At 40.1% G+C, this 27,865-nt stretch overlaps 1 protein-coding gene across 4 annotated transcripts in view; it reads right to left on the reverse strand.

Annotated features, from left to right (window-relative positions):
* ptprub (protein tyrosine phosphatase receptor type Ub) overlaps positions 1–27,865 on the reverse strand; it is a 191,324-nt gene that overhangs the window by 116,807 nt on the left and 46,652 nt on the right. For 3 of the 4 annotated variants that reach the window (XM_042489528.2, XM_042489526.2, XM_042489527.2), the window contains exon 2: positions 14,432–14,563. In XM_042489528.2, the coding sequence (XP_042345462.1) occupies positions 14,432–14,563 (132 nt within the window). Of the gene's footprint in view, positions 1–14,431; positions 14,564–23,261; positions 23,414–27,865 lie in introns of those variants that run through there. The other variant, XM_088084093.1, reaches the window with a different exon arrangement.

The raw sequence follows: 27,865 nt of genomic DNA on the forward strand, positions 1-27,865 counted from the left end.
TTAATAATATCTCCTGCAGGGTATTATTCTAACACACACCCTACTGGCACACATACACAGGCAACAGACACAGTAATTATACTGTACCAACACACACGTTTACATGTGGGAGCTGATTTAAGCCTTTCCTCGTCTTTGAAGTGCTCCTCTGCTCCTCTTGGTAGTGTAAAGAGGTTCGACCCACTAAAGCCCGTGGAAACAGGATTAGTCTGGCCCTGCTTCCTAATTAATTGTCGGGGTGTTTGGCTAATAAATCTTGGTTATCTGGTCCTCTAATCGTAGCAGGAAATAGAACGACTCTGACCCAGCCGCTGGAATTTTTAACAGTCTGTGCTTTCTGTAATCAAGCACCCGAGAAATGCAGAGGGAAGATCAGTTTTATTTTGCTCCTCTCCTAATTCAATTAAAAAAGATAGGCCAGTGCATTGCGGAAATTGTTGTGCATCGTTAGATTAGTCTCTAATTGGCTGGCTGTATTCTGCAGCAAGTTTGGCTGTGTGTGTTTTTTTAAAGAACTTTACTTGACATAGGGCAGGAGAGGAAAGGATTATGAGGAGAGACAGTAACTATGAAAGAAGTTAAAGTGAGGGATTGTCTGACTGCAGAACACCGTAAGTTTTACTGAAGAGGTACATGTTGTAGCATACAGTAGATGGAGTGTCTCGGCAGACGTTTGAGTTAAAAAAAAAAGAAAAACAGACGCCCTCACACCCAGAGGCATACATGCCTACAGTGATGAGCACAGGTTGGGATGGCATTAGCTGGTGTTCGGCTGCTCCTGCCCTGCCACAGACAGCTTGCTTCTCAAGAGAATTGCTGCCGAGATCTTAGTCTAGCACTGTTGCAGCATGTCTGTGTGGCATTTATAATGCACCAACCAGAGCTCGGGAGTAGAATTGCCATGTCATCTCATTCTCAATATCATGCTACAGCTGTGTGTGAAATACAACTCAAGAGTCAGGCAGAGATGGAAGATTTTGAAAAAAAAAAGGGAAGTGAGCAAATGAGTGTGAGATAAGCTGTGGAAGAGATACAAGTGCAAATGTGCAGTTTGAGGACTGCCTGAGACTTGATGGAATGGAAAACGAGTGTGTGTATGTGTGTGTGTGTGTGTGTGTGCGCGCCTACGTGTGTGTGTAAAAATAGGTGCATGCGATCCGACTCCTCTGCTCCCAAAGAGGCCTCAAATAAATTAGGTTAAGCGATGTGCAAATCCCGCAGCTGTTTGTGGGAGCGTTTTGCAGCCGTGTAAGGGCCGTCCAGCTGAGCATCACAGACTGTCCCTGCCACCTCAAAGAGAACACATCAGAAGATGAGAGGAGCAGCTTCTCCTCCCTTCAGGAATCAGGTTCATGAGAAAGACTTTGAAACGTTATGTTTCCCACAAGTTGGACTCGTGAAATTCTCTGTTTTCTCTGCAATGAAAAACATTACAAGCAAAGCGTATAAAAGAATATGAGTTTCCACTGAAGTTATGATTATGGCTTTTTCTATTGCTCCCTTTAGAGAGCATGGCCCTTAGCAAGGTGACAAAGAAGCGGCCCACATAGCAGTGGGAGCTGGAACTTCATAATTGTACTGTCACAATAAAACTGATGCAGAGCTTCCAGATTTCACTTTATGGCATCGCCTCAAAACTCACATAAACTGACACGGAGGCAAAAGCAGCTGAGCATGGCTGCCTCATGTTTCCTTAATAAATCAATTACTGTATATGCAAAACATAAGTCAGCATACTGTATGAAAGCGTGATGGTGTGCATCCGAGCACCCATGCCAAGTTTATTCACGCACGTGTTGCACTTGAGTAAGGCACCAATTTATGGCGCGTGCAATCGTCCTCGTTCCCATCGTCCGATATTAATATCTGAGCAAATGCTGTCAGACAGCTCCTAGTGGAGAACCCCCAGCAGTCATTAGCTGTAACAACCTGGGAGTGTTCCTCGGAGGGACATGCTCTTTCGCTGCGATTACAAACAACACAGAGAAAGCGGGGGCCATGATGCCACGATCGAGCTACCTCACCAGCGTCTCTGATGTTTTTTGTTATGCTACAAATATTGAGAGGTGCTTCTTTTTGTTTTTTCAAAGCAATTTCAAGGCTTCAAGCTGTGGCTAGTGGAGGCATCTGCAGCCACATTTTGATCATGATCGCAAAAGACAGTCGCTGTTTTATGTCATTCTCTCTGGATAATTGCAGTCAATATATCTGGAGGTAGGAGGTACTGAGCAGATTTGATGGCGGCAGTAAAAACAGTAATGACTGGGTCTGTGAAAGAGGAATCAAATGTAGTAATCCTACAGACGGCATAAAAAAGCACACAAAGCACTCCTTAAAATGAATATCTTATTTCAGAGGCTGCTGAATCAACCGTTGGAAAACTTAAAGTAGGATTATCATGCGTTCCCTAACTCATTTAAGAAAGATAATGTTTTGGAACAAAAAGATTTATTTAAATTCTTAAAAAGTCAATGATTTCACTGCAGCTAATTCATCTTGATTTTAGTCTACTTTGGTGTCCCTTCTTCGTCAAAACCCTTCATACAGTAATAACTCATTTGAAAGGCAATAAGCCTTTCACATGTGTTAATGGAGAATAATAAAGTTTGGCAAAGCTTGAGAAGCTAATTGTCTGCAGTCTGGTTAAAAGCAAAGAGATAGACAGCATACTAAACAGACTGGCACATGAGAGACAGACACATGAAATTTTGTTACTTAGATCCTTTTCAGGTACCTCTGGTAAAATAATGCATAAAATATCAGCAATTTATTCTCATTTCTTCCATCTATTTCCATATAATCTAGCTCCCTCCTCATCAGATATTTAGAATAGTGAGGAGAATGAGGATGTTGGAAAGATAAAGGTGCCAGATGTGATACAGACTATTTATATCCAGGCTGCCGGGGCGATCCCACTAAAAGGCAGGCAACAAATGCAGACGGAGCCACGGACCCCTGAGACCTGATATAATATATTACTTATTGTGTATAATTCAAATAGCCATCCATCTCCAGTTAGTCATTCTGCTTGCATCAGGCCTTTCACATTCATTATCATATCAGTTAACACGATTTAATGCAAATGGCTCCACCCAGAAGCAGTGCCTACATATCAATTACTGACAGAGTGTTGTGCACGACAAGACTTATTATAGTAACACTGCTGAATTAAATTGCACCTGAGAGGAAGTGTGTGAATGAGAATGGCAGGAATGGATGAGAGATTAGGAGGGAACATGAGAACGGGGAATGAAATGTTTTGTCCCCCACTCCTTTATTCCCTCAAGGACCCTCCCTGAAGGCACTTCATGAGTCTCCAAACCAGATGCCGACTCAAGAGGATCCTACGTCTCAAATAAATGTTATTTCAACAAATGGTGATGAAATAACCTACACTCAGATCCCCTCCTGGCAACTGGATTGCCACCCACGACGTCTACAGAGGAAAATACACTGAAATCATTAAGTCTCACAGCAGAGGATCAACGAATGCATACAAATCCAGCTCATGCGATTTGCAGGGATGTTTATCTTTGCCATTATCTGCTGCTTTTCACCCCGATAATGGCGAGGATACTTTTCGTATGTGCTGAAGTTTCAGCTCGAAATGATACATCTGTCATTTACTCAGCCACAGTGACAGCTGATATAAATATGGAGCAGGCAGTTACTTTTTAAAAGGATTCAATATGTTTTTTAAGACAAGCTTATAAATATTTTCATAAGGCAGACTGACTTCTTATCAAATGCTTTATGGTTGTGAAATTTTAAGTGACAAGGTGTGGTTATGTCTATGCTTTATAAGAGCTGTTACACAGCTGAGGCCACTTTGTGAATCCTTTAAGACACAACCAGTTTTCCCAGTGGGACCTGTGAAGCATGAATCAGGGTCCCAGAGGGACACAGGGCACTGCATTTAAACTTCACACTCCCACAGGAGAACACTACATTTTGTTTCCTCTTAGAAAAGCAGTCAACCTATCGATGAAGATAAAGCGTAACGCTGAAGATAATGTGATTCAAATAGCAAGTCAGCAAGTCGGCAGTAATAAGTGCAACGTTTTGATCCCACAGCAAAATGAGTATAGTGTCACAAGGGCCTGTTTCTGACGAGAATTTTAATAAATTTGGATCAGTGAAGTTTTGAACTTTTTTCATTAAAAAAAACTACTGCACTTTGACAAGTTAAGTTAACATTATTAGCAGAATTTTCTGCTGAATTTCATTGTATCTGTTTAAAGAAAGCTCCCACATAGAGTAGTTAAGCGCCCTTTACCATTCTTTCAGCTGATATGATCTGCTGTCCGTACCAACAAAAGGTTAATAGTATGAATATAAGGAAAGACTGGGGCTACCATCCTTAACTGCTTTGAGCAAAGAAAATCCACTATACCTGTTAAAAATGTGAACATCATAATATTAATGAAACTTAATTACTTCAATATCTAAGAAACAAATATCTTGTTCTGACATCTCGTCTGCATGTTCAGGTACTCACAAAAGATCAGAGACATAGCCCAGCATGGGTGATGAATGAGATGTTGTGATGATGCAGAACGTTTTGTCCTCCATTTCTAATTCATGTGTTTCCAGAAAACTAAACGCAGGCATATAAATATATATATATAAAAACAGAATTTTACAAAATGCATGGAATCTATCTGTTCTGGTTTCAAACAACTACCGGAGGCCCACGAGCCTGTGATCTGTGAACACTCAGAGCGAGCTGGAGCAGAGTGCAGCCACAGAGGAGTAAAGGAGCACACAGCGGTTGGGAAATGTCCAAATACATACACTAAAACCATGCACACACACACACACACACACACATACAAAGCTTATTCCAATTTCTAGATCACCAAGGAGGGAATGTGTGATTAGCAGAAAGGATAGAGAGGATATCAGTCGGAGAAGAAAGAAAACTTCAAATATTTTAAGAACACATTCAAAGCCAGCGTGCAGTACAAATGTCTTTAAAGTTAATTCAAGTATTCGCATTTGATTCACGCACATGATTTAATTCTGTTATTCTTTGGCTTTCAAAGAAAGTAACAGAGAGCCTAAGTTGGATTAAGTGATATAAAATTCTGAGGAGTTTTGAAAGAGTCCCTGTGACCAAAGCTCTGTGCTTTGAGCTTACGTTAACTCCGCAGATCAATATTAGCTCTACACACATTAGAAGCTATTAGAAATACTTATCAATAATAGTCCATTCTGGTGACAGTTCACCCTGAGATTGTGAATGAATCTTCAGCGCACAGTTTAATGCCTCAAAATGTTCTGGATGACAGACTTGAGAGAAACATCCATGAACCCCAGAGGAGGAATCATAATGACTTTCGTAATGCTCTGACTTTCTTGTAGCAACAACAGCAGATTAATTTTTTCACTGAACCAGTCATGTCTTCCAATAGATTTGGCACATATATTTGTTCCCAGTCCATAGGTCATCGTGATTTTAGTAATGCTCTGACTTTTCATTGCCATGGGTGTATTGCCATTACATTTTTGTAATAACTTAAAGTTCTGTTCAAAATTTCAGTTTGTCCAATGCTTTGGTTTATGATCAAACCCCTGCAAAAATAATGGCATTCCTATCAGCCTCAGCTGTTCTCTGTGTCTGGTGCCAATTAGCAAATGTGAATTCAATTCAATTGTATTTATTAATATAGTCTAATATCACTAATCACAATTTGCCTCAGAGGGCTTTATAGCATATGACATCCCTTTGTCGCTGGACCCTCACAGTGGATAAATAAACAGAGAATAAATAAATCAATTAATAAATATTAGCATAACACACAGAACAAAGATGAAAAAATTATACCTGCTTAATATTAGCATGATAGCATTGTCATTTTGAGCATTTTAGCCTGTTGACATTAGCATGGAGCCTCAGCCTCTCAGAGCCACTAATATGGCTCTTGAATTTTTGAAATGTAGAGAAAAAAATGTAATTGTTCAAATTAATTTAACATACCCTACACTCAAAAATGTGTTTTCCGTTGTTAAGTCCCCTTAAATGTCTAACCTTGACTATACTGACTTGTATCCTGCAAAATTTTTTCACTAGAGATGTGTTTTCATCATTGCAGGTATTAAATGTATATCACAACCATCAATGCTGTGCCAGCCACTGACAGTTACAAGCTAACATGTTAAAAACAACATAAACAAATGAAAGATGCTAACTACATCATTCCAATTCATCTGCTGGTTGCCGATTTTGTTGCAAAACAGACTCCTCATCTGAGTCTGGGTCTGACTGGGCCTCAAACAATGGCTAAATCTTGATGGGCACTGCTCTTTCAATGGTCAACCTCGGGCCGCAGCAGTGGTGGGAAGAGCAGGGGGCAGATCCAGAATTTCTCAATGACAGACAAAGGCTTGATGTGCCACTTTTTTCAAGGGTTTTATTTAATTTATTCATTTTTCTAAACCAACTGAAAATATGACAAATGCTTCCTTAATCACATGCTGATGCTGTAACCCTCCAGGCCAGCTTGCCTCACTATTCATCCCTCTACAAATTGTTTAAAGAGCAAGATAAACAATAAATTTCTCACAACTCGGTTCTGTCAAACACAGCAAATTATTTGTGAGCAAAATCCAAAATTCCCAATAATGCAGCAAAGACGCTCCAACGTAATTGCACTTGTCAACCACATGGCCTTTTTCATGAGCTGAACCATTATGCTTCAAGTGACCGGCCACTTCAACTCACCTGAGTTAAGGTGATTCACCTAGAAAGTCTATTTGGCTACGATCCCGAGTGTGCTTCCTGAGCCTCAATTATGTTGTTAAACCTGCAACCTTACACATAAAAGCCCTCTGGCTGTCCCTCTAAAGCGACACTAATTAGACGGGAACTACAGCCAAAAGGGGGCTGCATTACCATACCTACCCATCACCTGGGTGTCTGTGTGTGGGTGAGCAAAACACAGAACAAAAGAACTGGTTGCAGAGTATGAACCAGTTAGACTGCAGGCTCCTGCGGCTGGCATAATGTCTGCTCTGGAAGCCATTTCTAATGTGTCTCTATCATTCAAGTTAATGATTCTTCTCTACCTTGTTGAGAAGACATAAAGGGAGCTGGTGGTTGCTTCCCTGAATAACAATTTAATTAATTTGTTATATTTTAAAGGCTTCTGTGTAGTGACCAGCATTTCTCAGATGGTTTAAAAGAAGACTGAGCTTTCAGACATTTATGTAATACATCAGTGATCAATAAATATGATCTTCTTTGCCTTGAGGTAATGAGTCGTGAGCAATTATTCCTCTGAGCCACGGGCGTCCGGTCCGGAGCCACGCAATACTCTGCAGGTTTTCATTCCCGCCAAATACTACAGCTGCCGATTTCACTAATTAGTTCCTCCCTCTTTGACCAAAGGTGTGTTAATTAGTGAAATCAGCTAGTGGATTGTTTGGCTGGAACAAAACCCTGCAGACTCTTCATCAGCTCATAACCGGACGCAACTCTCTCCGAGGGAACAAGTGTCCTTTGTAACCTAAGTTAATGAATAAATATGGCTGTCTGGCAAAATGTTAAAAGGTTCGTCCTCCCGTCATGAACAAAAGACACAATACCATCCCTGAAAGTACACATCAGACCACTTTATCTCATCTCTAATTTCATTCATCATCACACAGTTTTAGCCCTGAGGCCAAACTTTTCCCGTAAAGCTGATAAATCGCCATTACGTGACTGTTTTTTATGAAGATTGACTCAACAATGTCTTCAAGCTTCATATATCTGCTCACTCTTTCAGGTCCTCAGTTTTTTTTTTTTTTTTTTTGGACATGAGCAAACATGAAAAACAGATCTGATTTTTTTTTTTGGCCTATGACAAGTTATGGCACAGAAATCAGGCATTGGAATTCCAATTTAAAAGAGTGCAACTTTAAAGTTGCAAGAGCATCAATTACAAACTTACATAATTAATGTCTTTAAAAGCAAGAGAATTGTGAGCTGGTAACTGCTGATTTCCCCAGTTTAAACTTCTACTGATGCTACTCGTAAATTTACTCAGCTGTAGCTATACTCTTAATTTCTATGGGTCTCTCATCTGTTTAATTTTTTATTTTTTGCAGCCTCTAAATAAAATGATCAAAGTCTTGCTTCAGTTGGTACTCGCTCCCACGATCTCAGTGATTTGGGGTGAGTTGATCATAAAACTCAGACCGAGCCATCTTAAATAAGTCTTTTTTCTTGTCTTGACATTCGTCAAAATCAAACTCATTAAATATCATCCAAAGTTTTTAGTATTGGCTCATGCAAAGACTGGATTTCAATGACTTGAACATTGTCAATAACCAGTAGCTGCACTCTCTCCAGCACCAAACAGGAAGCATTTGGAGTGAGTGTTTCTAATTAAAGTCTTTTATCTGTGCGTTTATATGGCAATAAATTACTGACTCTTGAATCAAACCGGGTAGACAGGTAAAGGAGACCCTTTTGGCAAAAACGGGAAATCTCAGTTTTCTTGGACTGTGGAAAAGGAGGAGAAAATGATGGAGTTGCAGAGTGAACAAGAAGAACTTATTATAGTGAGAAATCTTGATTTTTGCAATGGTTCACCGCTCATTCCCTCAGTCTCCTCCCATTAAAATAGTGCAGCCAACCAACAGAGGCTGGTGGAAAGCTTAGGCAACAAAATCCAAAATTCTGAGTTTGTACGCAAATACAGTTTATCTTTAGAGATTATATGGATGCCGAATTGACAAGGATACTGCTGACATATGACACCCTTCATCTTGTCTGTCTTGAATATGTGTTTTTTTAAAGGGGAGTTTGGCATAATATTTTCCTCTAGGAGCAGGATGGAAAATTATCTCAAAAGGGATCAAGTTGTAGTGTTGCAATTAGTGAGCCTGCAAGATCCCGTCTTTGCAAAATCTCAGTTTGTGACTAAAGACTCACATTGTCTTTAGATGTGTCTTTAGGGTGCCACACTGTAGCCTTTTAATGCTATTTGTAAGACTTTTTGAAGTCTTGTCGTGTATGGATGGCATTAGCAAATTTAATGCTTAACACAATGCAAATGTAATACAAATAAATTAAACAGCACCTGCCTTCTCCTCAAATAAATTGAAGTATCTGCAGGATATCTATTGCAACCGCTGAATTTCACAACTCAAGCTGCACATTCACAAGCTATAAAGTATATTATCTGTTAAAAAATGCACCGAGTTATAAGAGCAAAACTAACTGAATTTGGATTCTACAAAAAATGGAGACCTTTTAAATAAGATGATATATATATATACTACACATATATGGTGAATGCAGACCGCCAGAAGGCAGAGGTGGAGGACGGCAGTGTAATAGAGTATTAAACCAGTGAGGATGGCTGGTCAGCTCTGATAACAACACCTCTCTTACAGCAGATGTATCTGTCTCCTCGCTCTACCTCATCCTTTCACAGACGCAGATGAATCTTGGGTTGCTGTCAATGACACACACACGCTTGTGTGCAGCTGGTCTGCGGTGTGTGCCCGGGGCCAGGCAAGGGTGAGAGGTGACAGATAGTAAAGGCTAGAAGATATGACATTGCCCTCCAGAGTTGACTGGTAGAGAATGCCGGAGATACAGATGGAGGTCTGTGTCTTTTACTGTATGAATTAGCTCTGTTGAGGTCATTACATGGAGCCTGCTGTTACAGCATGAGCCAACTGACCAGGCCCTGACCCCGGGACAACGCTCTAAGCCATGCTTCATTTAAGTCTTAACCTTCCTTCGACCTGATGTCCCATTCAACTTTAGAGTCCATTCAGGATGTCTGGGGTGTTTATGTAAGGCTCTTCTGTGTCCATTGTTAATAAAACAACCAATCAATTGACTCTTTTGCTCTGTTGCAATGTGATGTACAAATACGCCAGATGGAGCTGGATCCGAGCCTGCAGCAGGATCTATTTTTAAAATTTACCTTCTCTGCATGTGTGAAGCTGGACGGGACAGACGACATTTACCAAAAAAGAGAGGGAGAGAGGCGGATTTGCAAGATTAGCATGCAACACATGGTGAGAAAAAAAGCATATTTCAACACTCTATTTCAGTACTGTCAGAGAATTTTGGTGTGACTCAGCTGGAAACTAAAGCCTCAATTTCTGCACATCTAAGACACACAGTTTGTGTTGCTGCTGAGGTGGACAACTGAGCGAATGTTTGTGTCCTCAGTGGAACTTCAGCAAGAACAAAGAACATCTCTCGCACAGAGGGAGCCTCTCAGTAGCTCTTCCATTTGTATATCCATCATTAAAATTAAAGAGAAAGTAACCCTATTTTTCACATTTTTATAGATCTTAAGGGGTACTACTGTGCTGTATATGTGAGAAAAAAATGCATGAATTCTTTTGTGGCTCCAGAGGGAGCTGCAGGAAATTGGCTAGTGACTCGAGGCTACGTTAGCTGCTACAAGCATAACACACCCAAATCTCTGACCAAACTGACAGTGATCAAGTTGCATTGCGGGTAACCTGAGCACCAGGTTTAGACAAATGATTGACAAGAATTGTCATGTGAAAAAGACGATAACCTTGGTTCTATTCCATCAAGTTCTATTCTTTTTTCCAACAATGTTAAAGAAGTGCAAAGCTGAATTGGTGGACTAGTCTTTAAAGGGAAAATACATCCTCAAATAAATTATTAAGTTGCAATGTCCCTAGAAATTATCTATTGAGGTATTTTACTTTTTCAGTGCTGCCACTTTGGTCAACTATCTTTACTTCAGGTGGTGTTTTGTTATGCCAACAGCCCTTCTCCACCGCAAAAACCACTGTCCAAAATGTGTTCCTTAGCTATAGTTCCTGAGCCTGAAAAAGGCCATGAGCATGTTTACGTTCGCTATTTACCTTATGTGTTGGGTGATCCGATGGAAAAGTGGACAGCTTGTGATCGAACCTCAATTTCCTGCTCTAGAAATAAACACATGCATCATTTAAGTCAATACTGTTAGGAGGCTACTGCTGCAGGAGTGTGAGCTCCACCCTGGAGACAATATTACCTAATCTTTTCACCAATTGTTTACAGATTAACAACAGAGTTGAGCCATTTTGGTGTCAATGTGATTTTGTTGGAACTGTTTCAAAAGCTGCTGCTGTGTAGCTCATGCTAACTGTGCAGACGTTGAAATGACCGTTCACCAGAAGGAGCGCAGCTCCAGAGATGGTCCTCCAGTGCTGTGTCTAACCTGCGTAACAACTGAAACAGAAAGTTTGCTTACAAGGCGGGGAGTCAGAAAAGCAAGAACAGCAGTTGAGTAGTCAGTCCTTTAATGTGTCCCAGGACACATCAGCGTACACACAGCTGAAAGAATGTGGTCATATGCGGCCCAGATCATGTCCAAATGAGGTCTGAGTGATCCGATCTTTTGAGGACCTACTGGATGCATTCACAACTGTACTTAGAGCTGTCCACTTCTGATCTGATCACCCAAAACACTTGTTAATATTAAGTGTAAACAGGGCATGTGGGTAGCACTTTCTTTCCTCAGCAGAATGTCGCTATTTTGGAGACAGGCACTCTGGAGTTTTTAGTCTCATTTTCCACCTCTGCATGTCTTCTTTGCATCCAATCAAACATCAGAGTTGCACGACAGTTAATAAAGAAAAAAGGCTCAACTCTTTGTTGTTGTTTCCTTGGGTGTGAAAATTGAAAAGATCTGAAACAATGCTGTCATTTTTTAACCTCTTGTCAAACTAATTTGCCTAATCTTCACGGTTTCTCAGATAAAGTGAAAACACAAACAGGAATGGCTTAAATTAGGATTTTCTTCCTAATTTTGTTTACTGTGTTTCCTCAGTACCTGAAACTTTATGGTAAAAAAAGGGTGCATAAAACTGACAAGAGCTGTTAGTCGGTCCTGCGATAATCAAAATAACGTGGTAAAGATGGTGTTTCATTTTGCAAACTATCAGCGATGGATGCCAGCTGTGGCTGCACTATTAAAGCTGTTGTCACTGTTGTTATAAAGCTGCTACTGTATCTATCAAGCTTCTTCTTTACTGCATTTCTCGATGCTTAATGTTGAGCCTTTGTAGATGCCTATGTGCTTCTGGCAGGATGATAAGAACCTGATGTTTACTGTTGATGTCTCAGAGCTGAAAAGACTTTGCTTTCAATCATCTCTGTAGTTTCGCTGGAAATATCTGGACATCACGTCCCACATGTTTGACCTGTTGACATGTTGAGAAGAATGAGAAAACTACAGCACCTAACAAGGTGAACAAAGAAAGCAAGATTCACCGCCATAAGCCCTTTTTTAAAGCTTGTTCCAAGTCTTTAATGGATTTTTTCCTTAAGGCCACCCTGCTACACTATAATGGATATTGCAGAGGCAGACCCATAACTTTTGAAGCTAATGAATCTGCCTTTCAGAAAACGAGGTTCACTTGACATGCAGACACATTCTTCTTTACAAGGTCATCATCCTGCAAGCCTGAATTGTTCATTAAAACTGTGAGAGAACTTAAGATTATCAATAGCAACCAGACATCTCCGATCTAATTCAAAATAAAGGGGAATGTGATAAAAAATGGGCCATTCTTATTAAGACCTTACCGCATTCTATCTTCCTTTTTTTTCCAAGACTATTTTCTCTTTCATGGGAACGGTAGTCTCTAATTTCTCCTGGGAGCCGCAAGCTGCAGCTATCTCAGCTGTGTTTACTAATCTTCCCTCGACACCAGTTTCTCAGCCCCACAAAGTTAATACTGGTCCAATGTAAATAGCCTTATCTCATAAACTCTTGTTATCCCCCCCACCTTGGCTGCCCATTGTGATACATGGTTAGAAGTCAACACAGGGGGATTAAGTCAAAGAGAAGGGAAACAAGGGGGGAAGCATTTCCTGTGCCAGCATCTGCAGTGTGTGTATCCACCTGAAATAACAGCTATAATGTCAAGGTGTACCTAACAAAGGAACACCGCTGTCACCATACAATGCCACCAATCTCATGAAGAATATGAGTAATACACTGCTTTTAGCACGGGGTTGAAAGATGAGCAGATAATAAATTAAACCGAACTCGTCTCCTTGTTCTCAGAACTGATCGATCGAGAGTTGATGCCTGGAGCCTCTCTTGCTGTCTCGCCGTGTGCAGATTACAGTACCTGCCTCATTCCACCTGTGTTAGTCTGTTCCACCGAAGGCCCCCGAACACTGTAAATGCCATGGCAGTAAGCTTTAATTAAACCCAAAGGGAAAAGTATTAATTATCCCATCGCCTGCCGTGAATTGGCTGGAGGCTGCAGCCGGATTCTCGCTTGAATGCTGATGATGTGGAGGTGAATGAGTTATGCTTTAAGAGTTTAGGATTAAATTTGGGATTTATCAGGTTCAGAATTCTATTTTGATAGCCGCCTGCGGACATGAAGGGGTTTTTGTCCTATAAATCGAAATCACAACCACGCAGCTTTTTAAAAATAACACCATTTATCCCTGCGGGAAGTTTCTGACCGTTTTCAAAGGCTACTCGAGTTGATGTTCTCCAGAAGGATGGAGTGCTATTCCCTAAGGCCTACAATTATTTCTTTTTAAATCATCTACAGTATCTGATTGGATCCTATCTTGTCATCTTTACATCTGTTCCTCTCAGCTTATCTGTCTGCCACATTAACAGTCAGCCCTTTCTTACCAGTTGAGAATTGCTGCTGCCACTGAACATAAAAGTTCCTTTTCTTCTTCTCATGTACAATAAAAAATCAAATGCATGTTGTTCTCATGGACTGGTCGAATCCTCATTACCATATCATAGGCTGATTGATTGGTTATACCTAAGGGAGGTCGGTTCCTTAATAACATTGCAAGTTTCGTCAGTAGAAGTATTTTCAGCAGAGAGCATACTGCTGCCACTGATATTTCTGCTGAGGAGCTGAAACAGCACTCTTCTCTTTGTCAGATCCCTGTAGGTATTTGTTAATGCAGAGATGGAGGAGCGCCTTATAAACTATGCATGCCATCTCCCTCTGGCAACCACCAGTAGAGAGCATGATGGCAGGAAAATGCTGGTTTCCATTAGTCCTGTGAGGCTGGTTAACATAAAATTATCCTTGGGGTTAGCAGGAAGCAGACAAAACTGGGGTGAGTGCTTCATTAAAGCCGATGCATAATGGACGCTGGACATCTAGAAAGACTGATTTGCATACAGTCGTACTTTTCTGATAAGTTGGCCGCACAAACAAAAGTCAATTTATTTCTCAGACAATTTAAAAAAGAAACAGAAGCGCACACCAACTGCTGGCACGTCTCGAAATAATCGCCTCTGGCCTTGTGCCCCATGAACTCTTACTTGCAGTGTTTCAGATTTATAGCAAGCCAAGCTCCTGGTCAGCTCTGTCTAATCTGCATGCCTGCAGCAATATAACTACACAAAATGGCTGCAGCCTGAAAAACACAGACAAGCACAGAACCGCGGGAGAAAGAAGCACTTACCACGCAAGAGGTCAGAGCTGGCATAAGGTGAACTGTACGTCCGAAACAGCAGCCAATCAAAGTCATCCTCCTCCCCCTGGGTGAAGTCACACAGATTGGGGTCCGAGTCCTCTTCGAATGTGCAGCCTGCCGCTGGAAAAAGGAAAATTAAAACAATGGTCATCAGTGAATGGAACAACATTAACACATGCACATTTATTATGGGTAGGAATCCCCAGCGGCTCCACAATACAATATTATCACAAGTGCTTAAATAATGATACAATATTATTGCAGTTTTAAACGTTTTACAATATATTAAGTATTGCAATAACACATTTTGCACTTAATTATCTTTTTTCCAGGAAAACTTTGTGAACGTGTTTTTTCTAATAAGATAATGTCTGTTCATCTCATTTCAGTTATTTTTACTGCAGCAAAAGCAATTTATTTTATTATTCTAGTAAGCTATCAAAAGTTTAAATTGTATATGCATTCATAAGTGTGTGAAAACAGAACACTGGCACTATTGGATACATTTATTTATCTAATGTGGGCAAAAAAACTTAAACAGGTGTGTTTCAGCTCTAAAATTGCTGAGGCTGGCTTTGTAGCTCAAAGCTGTCCATTTCAAAACATCACAGTACAATGCTGTATCTATTTCCTTCCCCACCCCAAAAATGTATCATGCACATTTATAACATATTTTCTGTTTTAAAAAGATTGTTACACATAAAGGACAAAGACTTGTGATGTAAATTATGTCAATACCAATTAATCTGTCAGTTCTTTTGTGTTTTCATTTCAGTTTCTCTTTTTTTTTTTGACCATTAGTCAAAAACCCAAAAGATATTCATCGTTAATCAGGAAAACAGCAAATATTCACATCTTAAGAGCTGGATCACAAAAATGTTGGACTTGATGTTTAAAAATGACTCTTCTTGCCACAGTCAATATTTCTCAAACGTAACAGAGCCTTAGTGCCTAAATTTAAAATTTTCTTTTTTCCTCTTATGGAAACTGGGAAAGAAGTCACACAGCCAAGATGTCTTTTTTTACTACTAACTGCACACTTTAACCAATGACAAGGTAATGCACCCTGAAGCCACACTGACCACCTCTCTGCACTTTAAGACCAAAGCCATGACCTGTGATTACTATTGACGTTAACATGTCAAAACAGTTGAGCCAACCAACACTGCTGCCCCAGGCTTTCACACAGCTCTGATGCCTCTCAGCTATGGTATATAAGGCTTTTTGAAGTGTTAAAGAATAATATTATAACCCAAGGTTAGTAACTGATGAGAACCAGTGATAAATATTCAATTCTTTGCTATTGTGAACATGAAATTCAAGCATGAGTTTATTTTAGGTGACCTACAGACTGTCTGTAAATGCTAAATCTACAGAAAGAAAAACATTGACAGTGTCAGAAATTAAAAGCAGCGCCTGTTAGCATCAGCTTGATGTTGTCAATGCTAGCCTGAATGTGAGTCCCCAATCCCATGTCATACACACGGGTGTGTGTTTCAAAACAGTATTAAATTAACTGTGTTCACATGTGCACGAATACTCTCAGACCAACAACAAATCAAGCAATGAGCTGTAATTACTTCAGACTCGCACAAAGGAACACAAACCCTGGCCAAAGCTATAATTGCCCCTGCATCTGAGGAGAATTACCCCTCCCATAAAGCATCCACAAACAAGACTACATATCCCAAAGCCCATTCACAAAGGCATACAAATAGTAATAACATTTGGGGAGAGCGGGCACCCTGGGGAATGTACTGATTATCATAATACCTCACAACCTGCTATTCCACACGCCAAAAAGCTAATTTTTTCAAATTATATTTAATAGCTATGGCTTTAATGGCCCTTGGGTCCTGAATAATGTGCTTCAGTTCTGCATCTGTTGCCATATTTCACATTAGTCCATCGGTGTGAGAATTACAGTCTAACAGTGGGCAGTTTGAACAGCCCAGTCATAAGACCAGAGCCCGTGTCAGTAATAATTGGAGCAGGACAGCACGACGCACGACATGCTAATGATAGGAATAACCATGAGCAGCTCCTGAAGGTGACCCCTGTGGTCTACAGCTTTATTGCTGCTCGCTCTTTTCTCTAATCTGCCATTAAACAAATGGTCTCAATATGACAGGCTGCAGACAAAAAACGCCGACCTCGCCACAGTGAGGATTCATAATTCTGTGTTTTATTACCGATGTATAAGATAGTACAGCTTCAAGTCATGAACAGGTTATTGCAATTGTTGGGCTGGTTTGGCATGTTACAGGCCAAATTAAATGGAGGACAAAGGGAAGATGAGACAGAGCTGATATTATACAGCTGGGTACCATTGGAGAGTTTTTGATGCCAAAACTAGATCTGGGTTTAGGCATGAATATTGTAGTGTATGCAGTGTGAGAAATATAATCGTGTATTTCTGAAAAACCCATCTGTACAAATTTTATAAAATATGCCATGATTGTCAATGCAAGATTGTTTAACCCGTTGAAACCTGAGCAAATTGGCCATTTTTTTTCCAAGAACATAGGAAGAGGGCAAAAAAGCAACTTTACAAGAAATGGCCCCAAAAAATTACCAAGAAATTAGTAAAAGTTACAAAAGAAAATCTGACAATTAGTTAAAAAGAAAAGTAAATAAAAATAAATGAAAAAGTGCTAAAATAATATATAAATATATTTTTGTGACATAATTTTGAATATAGAATATCTATAGAATTCTCTCTCCTTTTTCAGGTGATTTTTTTTTTTGTCACATTAGACATTCTTGTCAGTAGGACATTTCCTGCCAAGTTGCTCATTGCCCTTTTTCCATATTTTCTAAAGAAATCACACCAATTTGCTCAGGTTTCAACGTTTCAAATCAAAGGCATCTGAACACTGCAGAAGAAAATTGATGTTGATTCAGGTTTCAAAAGGGTTAAAGCTGTCCTTAAAAACACCTTTAATATAAGATTAAAATTACCAAAGTTTACCGGTTTGCCATTTTAGAAAACATCTGATTCAGAAAGTGGTGAAGACCACGCATTCAACGCCAGCTTTTGGTATTGACAGTTTTCTGGGAGTCCTCCCTATGTTCCCAGGGTCCTCACTGTGAGACATCGGTGAGAGCTACTGTATCTTTGCAGTTCAAATGACAAAAGAACGAAAGGAGATAACCGTTTCAATTGCAGTTTGAATGGTAAAAATCCATTACGCCTCTGCAAAGATATCAATGCCTAAAGTCAAGTAAGAAATCAGAAATACTTTATTGATCCCTAGAGGGTAACTGGGACACATTACAGTTGCTCTAATATTGTATAAGCATAGAGATCAGAAAACAGAAATAGAAAATAAGAAGTATGTAAAAATATGTGCAAAACTGTTGTAGGCGTAGGTTTCAAGGAGTATAACATCAGTACGCTGTAAGCTGTGGGTGGCGGATTTCCACTTAACTGACCAAGGAAACACATTATTTAGCAGAGGAACCTGGGACCCTGGGAACATAGATGTGCTCCTGTTTTCTACATGACACTATAAAACCATTTTGGTTCATACTTAAAAAAAAAAAAAAAAGTTAAAGCCAGCTCTCTTTTTCGGAAAGTTTTTCCACACGCTGCATATAGCTTCTTTTAATTGTGCCGTGCTGCATCAAGCCATGAATACATGCCTTTTAGCTGCAGGGGATAACTGCGCTGACTCCACTGTGCTCCTGCTTGGTACCAGGGTGCACAGAGACAGTGAGAATTCCCTTTCCCAAACTGAACTATATAAAACTTATTGGTTCAGCGAGGCTGCTTTGAAGACTAGAGAGAAAGCTCCCATTAATTGTGAAGCTAGTAACTGAACGTCTTAAGTTTGAAATTTTATTTCCCTTTTACATTTCTGCCTTTTTTATCTTTCTATCTAAAGGTACTGCTGATGCAAACCCATTGTTTCCTGCTGCTGTACATTAGTTTATCACCACTGAACCAGTCAGAGACTTTTATGGCTAAACTTTAAAAAAAAAAAAAAAAAAGGGGGCACCCTGGTAGCTCACGGGGTCCCAGCGCATACCATAGAGAAGCCCGATAATGAATCCTAAAACCCACAAATCCACATTTCAGCACTTACGGTTCCCTCGTCTCATCAGCATGAGGTACCAAAGAAGTTGTTGCTGTTTGTTTAAAGCACTGGTCCTTAAACTACGGTAAATGTACCACTAGTGGTATGCAATATATATTATATTAAACTGTGAGGTTCCTGAATGTAATTTAAAACATCTCTTTCCTTTCCTGTGATATTTTTGTTTAAACATCAGCCTGTTACATGCTCAACATGCACAAACGCAGCGTGCCCCTACATGTGTAATAGTTACAAGCTAAACTGGGATGGCAAAATAGCGAGCGGAGGTCAAATCAGTGGTTTAAAAACATGCAACTGCGATTTCAAATGGGAAATATTAGAATAGAAGTGTGAATCAGGAGGAGAATGTTTCCAGCAGTCCTGTTGAAACTGAAGTGGATGACAATCAACTGAACGCAAGTGCTCATGGGTACTTGAGCAGCGCCAGTAAGGTCTCCACAGCACCTGATGAGGGGCTGGCCCTCTCTGTGTATGAAAGTGGTGTGGAAGACTTTAAGTGCCGGTTAGTGCTACCCTTTTGCACAGCATGGCTGAAATGAGTCAACAATAAATAATTGTGTGATTAGGATTAAATCTGCCACCTGCGTAAACTGCACAGAGCTGAATAGGATAGGCCAGTGCTACTGTACTTTAACATCTGCCTGCTTGGATAGGATGTTTTCTGAGGTGCCAGCCGGTGTAAAAAGTTTAAGAATCACTGGTTAAAAGGGTTACAGTTGGGCCATGGGGTTAAACACTCCCTACATGGCGTATTCGCTGCAGCACAAACACACTCAGGGTGCCCTTGCCTACAGCAAACCTATTACATCACTCTTGCACCTCCAGTGATTGCGATACGATAACACCAAGGCATATCTACCATCATGTAAGCTCGGTCTGTTGGGTGATAGTAGCAGCCAACCAGCAGGAGAGGGAGTGTGGGTTTCTCCCTCTGGGTTTGATTTATTGCCCCGTGCTGGGCTGTTACTGCACAGATCTGCTGCTGAGGCCAGGGGTTAATTGTCCCGCACCGGGGTCTATTTCTAATAGAACAGCCAGAGATATGGGACCTGACACATCCAAACACTGGCACTATATTATTCCCCGCTGCTTCAGTAAATGAAGCCTGCAGATTCCTCCCTACAAGAGTCTCATCATCCAGAAGAAGGAAGCCGGGATGCGAGGCCAGCGCTGCCTGCCCGGGAATGTCATCTCCTCACAACACACCGGGAGGGATCCAGCTCATCTATCATGACAAAACACACTCCCTCCTCAGCTCCGTCTGGAGGACCGATGGGTGTGCGGGGTGTCAGTGGCCATTTTTTACCTGAATAATTACAGCATAATTTAGTGCAATGACCAGTGCAAAGTCAGACAGTGCCAAGATTTTATGGCAGAGGTTAGGACACGTCTCACAGTCTGATCTGTTTTTCACACTGTTTTTAGTTGAAATTAAACATCCCCAGCTTTAAATTTAGCTTCATACATTTGATCACAATCTAAATTTTTAATGTTATAGTACAGTTACTTAAAGTCATTATTTTATGCATGGATAAACAAATTCTGTGGAACACATTTATGGAAATCATAGGTCGAATATCATTACAATATCTGCTAATAGCCTAGATGTGTCTGATGTACTTGCCAGGCTTGTAAGCATTGTGAATGTATAAGAACATGCTGTAACTCTTCTTTGGAGCAAAATGGAAGAACAACTAAATAAAAATTTCACAATCATGCTGGGAAGCACTTGTTTCAACATGCAATACCAGTAGGAAACATTGTTGAAACAGATCAGCGGTGCCAAAATCAGCCTGCTGTGGTGCCAAGCATGCAGCACAACCATTCATTGTAGGAGTGATACCTGAGCAGGGAGTGATGCTCATATGTTTTCAATCTGCTGAGTCCCCAGGACCCACAGGGCTGTATGATTATGGACAAACTGATTATCACAATTTTATTTGATCAAAATTGAGAGCACGATTATTTATCACATTATCCATCGATTACAGGCACAAAATAGTGTATTACACTCTCTTCTTTTAATAAACACAGCACTGATTTCACTTCCATGTTGTGCTACATGTCCATGAAAGTTCACTCCGGCATAGGGCTGCGTTGCTTATTGAGAGATGGGGCATCCACTTCCAAAAATATTTCCTGAATAAAGTTGAATCAAGACTAATTTATCCAAATCAGGGGTGTCTAGCAGGACTTGTCACCTCCGGAGCTCCCCAAAAAACGTTTTAACTGTTGTCAATACATAATGAAGACAGAATCAGCTACTGCATGGCTTATTTTTTGCTTCTAATGTTTTCAGAAACGTGCTTTGTTCGAAATGTTTCTAATCAAGCCGTCAAATCTGAGAGCAGAAAGCCATCAAGCGACATGACTCCTTGCATCCAAAAAAAGCTCTCATGGACACTTATCACGAGAGAGGGAAGGAGCAAGAAAAGAAGGGTGTGGAGATGATAATGATGGGAGCATTTTACAGTCACTTTTTCGCTTTGTCGCTCTGTTTGAACACTAATCTCACCGTTTACTGTGAACCAACACAGATCACTCCATAAATAAATTAACACACAACCTGTCTGGCTTTATAGCAAACCAAAATAAACTCCAGATTTACACTGTGAAAGTGATGAGCCACACTGTCAGAAGACGGATGCAGTCTCCTCTCTTGTGTTTCATACGGACATAAAAGAAGGTGCCGACTTGTTTTCCTGACACTGCAATCTGCCACCACATTCACGGGGACAAGTGTAGAAATGTTCGTTAGTTTAATATGTGCAGTTAATCAAGGCTGTGCATCGCTCTCTTCACATATCAGTTGTTAGTGTCACATGTAGCCGTTCCTGTTAGATCTGGAATCGCTCTCTGTTTACTCGTATAATCCCCTCGCCTCGCTATCTAATTAGAGTGTCAGCTATGCACAGTGAATATTGTCAGAGTCTCTGCTTATCCCCTTTATTTGCATATGTTTTAAGCATAAGGACGCTGGCCTAAGCTTATTTAAGGTGCTACTCTTCCAAACAACTTTCCACTTGAATAAATCAAACACAACAAAATAGGCAGGGGATGAAGTCACAGAAGTGGCTAAGCCCTGTAGTATCAACAACAGTTGTTGATATTTTAAATTAGAGCCACAGTCAAGACCACCTAAATCAAGAGGAGGCTGTTGTCAAAGTGCAATCTCAAATGTACACTTTTTTCTTTTCTAATATTTCAAAGAAAAAGAATGATGTGTCATTAAATACAGAAAGCAATCCTTTGATCTGAAACACTGCAGTTAATCTTTTCACTGACTTCTGAAAGATTTAGTACAGTGAGTGAGCAGAATAAAACAGCAGAGTCCATCGCCACAGGGCTGTACTTGTACAGATTGTAAATTAGTAGTACTTGTTGGAGTACCAAATCGTCATATCAACCGCTCACAGGGGGTACTGAAAAGTTGTGTGTGAAAATACTGCAGTAAATTAGCTCAGGTGATAAAACTACAGATATCTGGGCTCCTGGACAACAGCTTATTGGAGGCACAAAATAATAAATATCTTTAACCTTCGTCATGTTACAAACCACAGTTCCCAACCATGTACCAGACATGATACACACACACACATATATATATATATATATATATATATATATATATATATATATATATATAAATTACATGCAACATGAGGTGTGCAGCATGATTAAAATCCTCTATCAGAGTCTGTGGATATTTATATCACAATGTCTATATATCATTTTCTTTAAAAATCTATTGAAAAGATATTTATGGCTAAGGCTACACACAGGAATGTCTGTTTTTGGTAATCTAGCTAATGAAATAACTTACACATGCAGATGCTTCATCACATCACTATATAAAAACACACAAACAACAAACACTATATAAAAATCCAACATTGCCATAAATCCATGCAGCTCATTTATTTGTAAAATTGCCCATGGTGGACCTAATGCAACCACAGATATTACAGCAGAATCTCTGACAGCAAGCATATTTGTATAGTTTCATTCTGTACATCCTCATATCATCCCACCCAACCTGCAGTATTAAATAAGTGTGAAAGTAAATGCAGTAAACGTAAAAGAATATGCACATAACATGCTATAATCTGACCTGTGTTCACTTTAGAAAGTCCACAAATTATGGAAATAACTCACGAATTGTATGTAGTAAGCAGAATCCTTGATGGTACCTTTAAATGTATTAGAGTGACCGGTGAAGTACTGATAAATAGTTTAAATGGTGCAATCAATAATTGAAAGGGTGTAACTGCCATAAAAGTGCCAGCCTATAAAAGATTTTTCAGGCTGTTTTCAATCTTCAGCCTTATGTTTCCTTGACTTCACTGAAGAGTTGCATAGAAGTCACTGGAGGGGGAGGTTGAGCATTCTGACTCATACTGCATATCTTTTTATTTAAATGCAAGTTTGGGGCATTAATTAATTTTGATGTATGTAGGTTTCATCACAGTGATGTTGCTGAACTAATAGAATACACTTTAATACGCAACCACAGTGCAAACCGGCTGCACTGGCAGCATGAAACCGAGTCAAGCTAAGATACAGTTTGACATTTTGGGAAATACTTTGTTGTCGAGACTGAGCTAAGAGGATGGGACTCGCTCTCGTATTTGGTCATGAAGGAGGAAGGACCAAGACGTGACAGAGGAGGACCAGGAGACCAAACTATGCAGTGGTGGGTCAAAAATGTCCGTGTTTACCTGCTGGGGAGACACGGGGCCGTGACTGGTAGTGTAGTCCAGCTGAATCCTCCCGGTACGGTGGCCACGAACCGTCTAGTGCACGCGGTTTCACTCAAAATACACCGGGTACTTTTGTGCACCTTGTTTGCGTCAAGTCCCGCCTTACGGTGCTGTGATTGGCTAAGTGCCTACTTCCACGCGTTCATGTGATTGGATGCTGCAGGCTGCGATTTTATTTTTAATTTTAGGCAAGTATACTCCATGACAATGTAACAATGTTACTGGGTTTGATACTGTAAAAATGATAAAAAATCGCCACCTTAGGATTTTGGAGTTCTATCTGCGTTTTAAGCGGTTTTGGGATATTCAGCTTCGATGTTCTGCATGCCAAATAGCATAAATGATATGCACCTTTTTGTTTTCAAATGAAAAGTCCAAACAGGCTTGTAACAATTCTGTGTAACCCGCTGTGTCTGTTTGTGTTGCACATTTTAATTGCTGTGTTTTTACAAAACTAATTGCCCCTCGGGGATGATCATGATTTCCTCACCTTATAACTTAAAAACAAAACAAAAAAACATCTCACATAATGTTAATAAGCTGTCACAGAATTAAAAACATCTGAATAACTTAGTTTTGACAAAAATGTCAGATAGAACCTTTTGATTCTAAGGTGACAAAATATAAATATGTTTTATATTATTATATCTACAGAGGGAATGCAACTCAATTTAACCCCTTGTTCATGTATCGTACTTCTAAGCAAATCATGTATTCCCAACTGTCACTTTATTCAATAAACATATTACACTCAGTTTGTTGCCACAGAGAGAAACAAAGGGTATGAGAACTGTACATGAAAACAGACCAGGCAAAATTTTATGAAATTAAAGCATTTCAGTTAAAATAGCATTTGTAATTTTAAAAGGGGAAAAGTTGTGCTCATGATCTTCATTTAATCCCCTCAGAAGTTGATATTAATGTCAGCGTGGTAAAGTAACGACTAGGATCCTTTCTATTTTTGTATTAAAGACTGACTATAAAATGAAGGCAATAAGTCACAGGCAAGGGAGCACCTTGTATTTCTATCATCAGCACACGTGCTCGGCAACACCATAATAAAAGTGATGATCCAAGTGGAAAGTGAAGAACAACCATGTGATTTATTGGAGACACAACAATTCCAAAAATGCACAATTTCATTTATAGGAAAAGAGAAATAATTATCAGTATATCATATGTGCTCTCTCGCTCTCTCTCTCTCTCTCACTCAGCTACTCAGTCTAATGTAGGCTCACAGCTCTCTTTCCCAGTGACCAGGTCCACCCAGTGACCAGGTCCACCCAGTGGCCAGGTCCACCCAGTGACCAGGTCCACCCAGTGTAGGTGACGCTTGGCCGTTTCGAGTCCCCCATGACTCCTGCCAACGGCAAAATCACGTGACACTTACTTTTATCACACTCACTTTTATCCAAACACAAGGACATGTCGAGCCAACGAGTGCTACCCAATCACAACACAGCAGTAGCGGGAAAAAATAATGTATTGTTTTAGGTTATGGGAACACAGTGAACATGTTAGAGCACATTTGACGGCATAGCCTGTCTTGACCTGATGCCTTTGGGAAAGTGTTTGTTTAGTGTTCATACAGTGTAAAACACAAGTGTTTGAAATGTTTCTAATTTTCTTGATGAAAAAAGTTCACCAAAGCTGTCAGTGGGCAAAATGTTACCTCAGCCCCCTGCAGGATAATTGTGTCTGTCTTTGACACTCCAACTTCTGTCTGCTCCGAATAAATGAGAAGAAAGGGATCCTTATGCATTTTTTTTCCTCCTGTACTGAACTTGCACCAAACCGTGACTCCTCAACCGGGGTATGAACTGAACTGTGACTTCTGCGTACTATTAGTCTTGTGGAAGAGATGATCATTATTGTATTTTCTGGAATCCCTCTCTCTATGTCCCTGGCCTCCAGGATTACAGATACAAACAAAAACAGAGTGTTGCTTGGCTTCCCATCTGACTCTCTGCAAGAAAGTGAATATGTGTATATCTGAAAAAGTCAAACTATTTTTTTAAACTGAAAAAAAAAGGAAATTAATATTCAAGTTGGAAAATAACATGCACATGGAAGGTTCAGAGGGAAAAAAAATCAGACAAAATGAGAGTGATGACACACAGCTGTGTACTCATTGGCCCCGGACATAAAAAACCTCCAGTCCTTATTGTCTGAGATGAATGTTGAGAGATTGAAACCAACCAGCCAATTTCAAGACACAGACCAAAACACTTAAAAAAGAGTCTGTACAAAAATAGTAATAGCTGATTTGTGCACCCCCAGAAACCATTCACAACCTTTGCTTTAATGTCAAATCCAGCCTCTGCCCTTAATTATCTGGCAGCCAGGATAGGTAATGAACACCAGAACCTGTGAAGTCACCTGGGAAATGCAGCATGATGATGAGCCACGGATGCTTGTCGGATCATCGTCAACAAATGGGAACCAAACCACAGTGGGAAGAGAGCCCGTACCTGAGAGCTCTTCCACACAGAAAGCCTCATCTGAGTCTGGGTGACTGAGTGTCTGGCTGGTGGGGATCCAGGTGGGAACGGGTGAGTAATACTGGAGGCAGTTAGGGGGAGAAGAGCGGCTGATTTGCATTGCAGTGAGTGTGGCCCGATGCATCAGCAGGAGACAGGTATATTTATTCTCTACAGAGGCTCTCCTCCCCAGCACTCCCCTGGCTGCCTCTGAAAGCCATCCATCCCCTCACCTGAATACGCAATGAAATCATCTCTCTGCCTCCCCGGGCATTAATAACTCAACCCAGGTGGCTGGATGGGCCCGGGTCACACAGGGAGGGCCAGGAAGCAGATTGAGAAAAGAAAGGGCTAGAGGAGGTGAACAGGTACAGTAGAGGTGCTGAGCTTCAGGACAGACTACACTGTCAGAAAATGAGGGACTATATGAAAATGACTAAACTTCATGGTTGCCTTTTTTTGTTTAAAAAAGGATGACCCGCAACTTTAAAAAAAAAATGCATTACCCTTGCCCCAGTATTATAATAATAATAATAATATGAAACCACTGAATTGGTACAGCCAAGACATACAATACCGCACCAACCCCGCCACCTTCACATATGAACAATCAGTTCTGCAACCCAACCTGACCTGCCTATAAGAACCCTATAATGACCATGAGCTGCTAAATAATTTGGATAGGCAGCATATTTAAAGTGATCATTTTAGGACTTTGAATACATGTGAAACTAAGATATTATATTTTTCAATGAAGGTAATTCAGGAAATAACATCAAATACATGTTTTTTGTATATTCTCATAGTATTGAGCAGCACATCCCTACAGTTAACATGCCTGTTAGTAACGCACCTGATGGAAGCCGCTCTTAAATTCCAGCTGGCGCAGAAGACAGAGCTGACACACAAAGTCAGCAGTCAGAGGATTAAAACGTTAAATTAAATTGTGATGCTTTTCATCTTATTTTAATATATTTATCATTCAACACCCACGATCCGACCCCAATGTTCTTTTTTTTCACCCAGAACTGAGCCCCGAAATAAAATTAAGATGAAATACCACCTACTTATCACCATTTTTTTGCAGGTCACCCGCAGGTTCCCAACCCACTGCAGGACTCTGTGGTGTTCTGATTTTGTGATGTTACAGGGCCAAAAATAACATTTTTTCCTATAGACTTACATTGTGAAAGAGAGTAAATCAGTTGATTATTTTTTAGGTACATCAACTTCCCAGTATGAACACTTCAATAGCCCTTATTTGAACTGTTATGTCCTAAAAGTTCTAAAATGCAAAAACAGTTGAGTCCAGAGTTATTTTCTCACTGTCACTCATGAGTGAGCCTGACGCACAGCGGCTGAGAAGCGAGGTTAAAGGAAATGCTAGTATGCTTGTTCTGTCAACACAGGAAAGTAGTTTTATACCCGGAAGATGAACTTTTTTGGCTTTACGCGCCACTGAGTAAATTTTCATAGGAATGAATAGGGCCCTGCCCCCAATGTAGCTTCTCGCAGACTCGAATAAACACACCTCCAAAATTATTTTTTCCTTTTAAATTTTTTTTGAACATGTAGTCTGTAGCCCCAACCAACACTGACTCAAGTGACATCACTTTTAAAATTGAATGTCACCTTGAGGAACTAATAAAGAAATGCTTTCTTCTTTATTAAGGCAGTATATCAGACTTTACTCAGCTCCCACTGGAGCTATAGCATATGTCAATTATTTTATTTATTTTTTTTTACACACACGCAGTTGTACACCCCAAACCCTGTAAACAGACTTTCATGTATAAAATAAGAGTTCCCCTTTAATGGAATAATACTTTTCACAAAGCACCCATATAGAACAATAGGAGTGGGATTAGCAACTGCAAACAACAAAATAATGCATCCTGCCTACCTAATATCCAATCCATCTTTTTTTATTTTAGTCCATAAATACATAACACATTCAACATTTTTGACACACCAACTACTGAAGATCCAAGCTTCTGTGTAGACTAGTGACAATAACACGCTGTCTGGAGATATAATGTTCAATTACTCATAACAAAGACCCAGGTATATTCTGTTTCTGAA

The sequence above is a fragment of the Plectropomus leopardus genome, chromosome 11 (genome assembly GCF_026936395.1).
Source record: "Plectropomus leopardus strain MGB_pleo_1.0 chromosome 11, ASM2693639v1, whole genome shotgun sequence".
NCBI lineage: Eukaryota > Metazoa > Chordata > Actinopteri > Perciformes > Serranidae > Plectropomus > Plectropomus leopardus.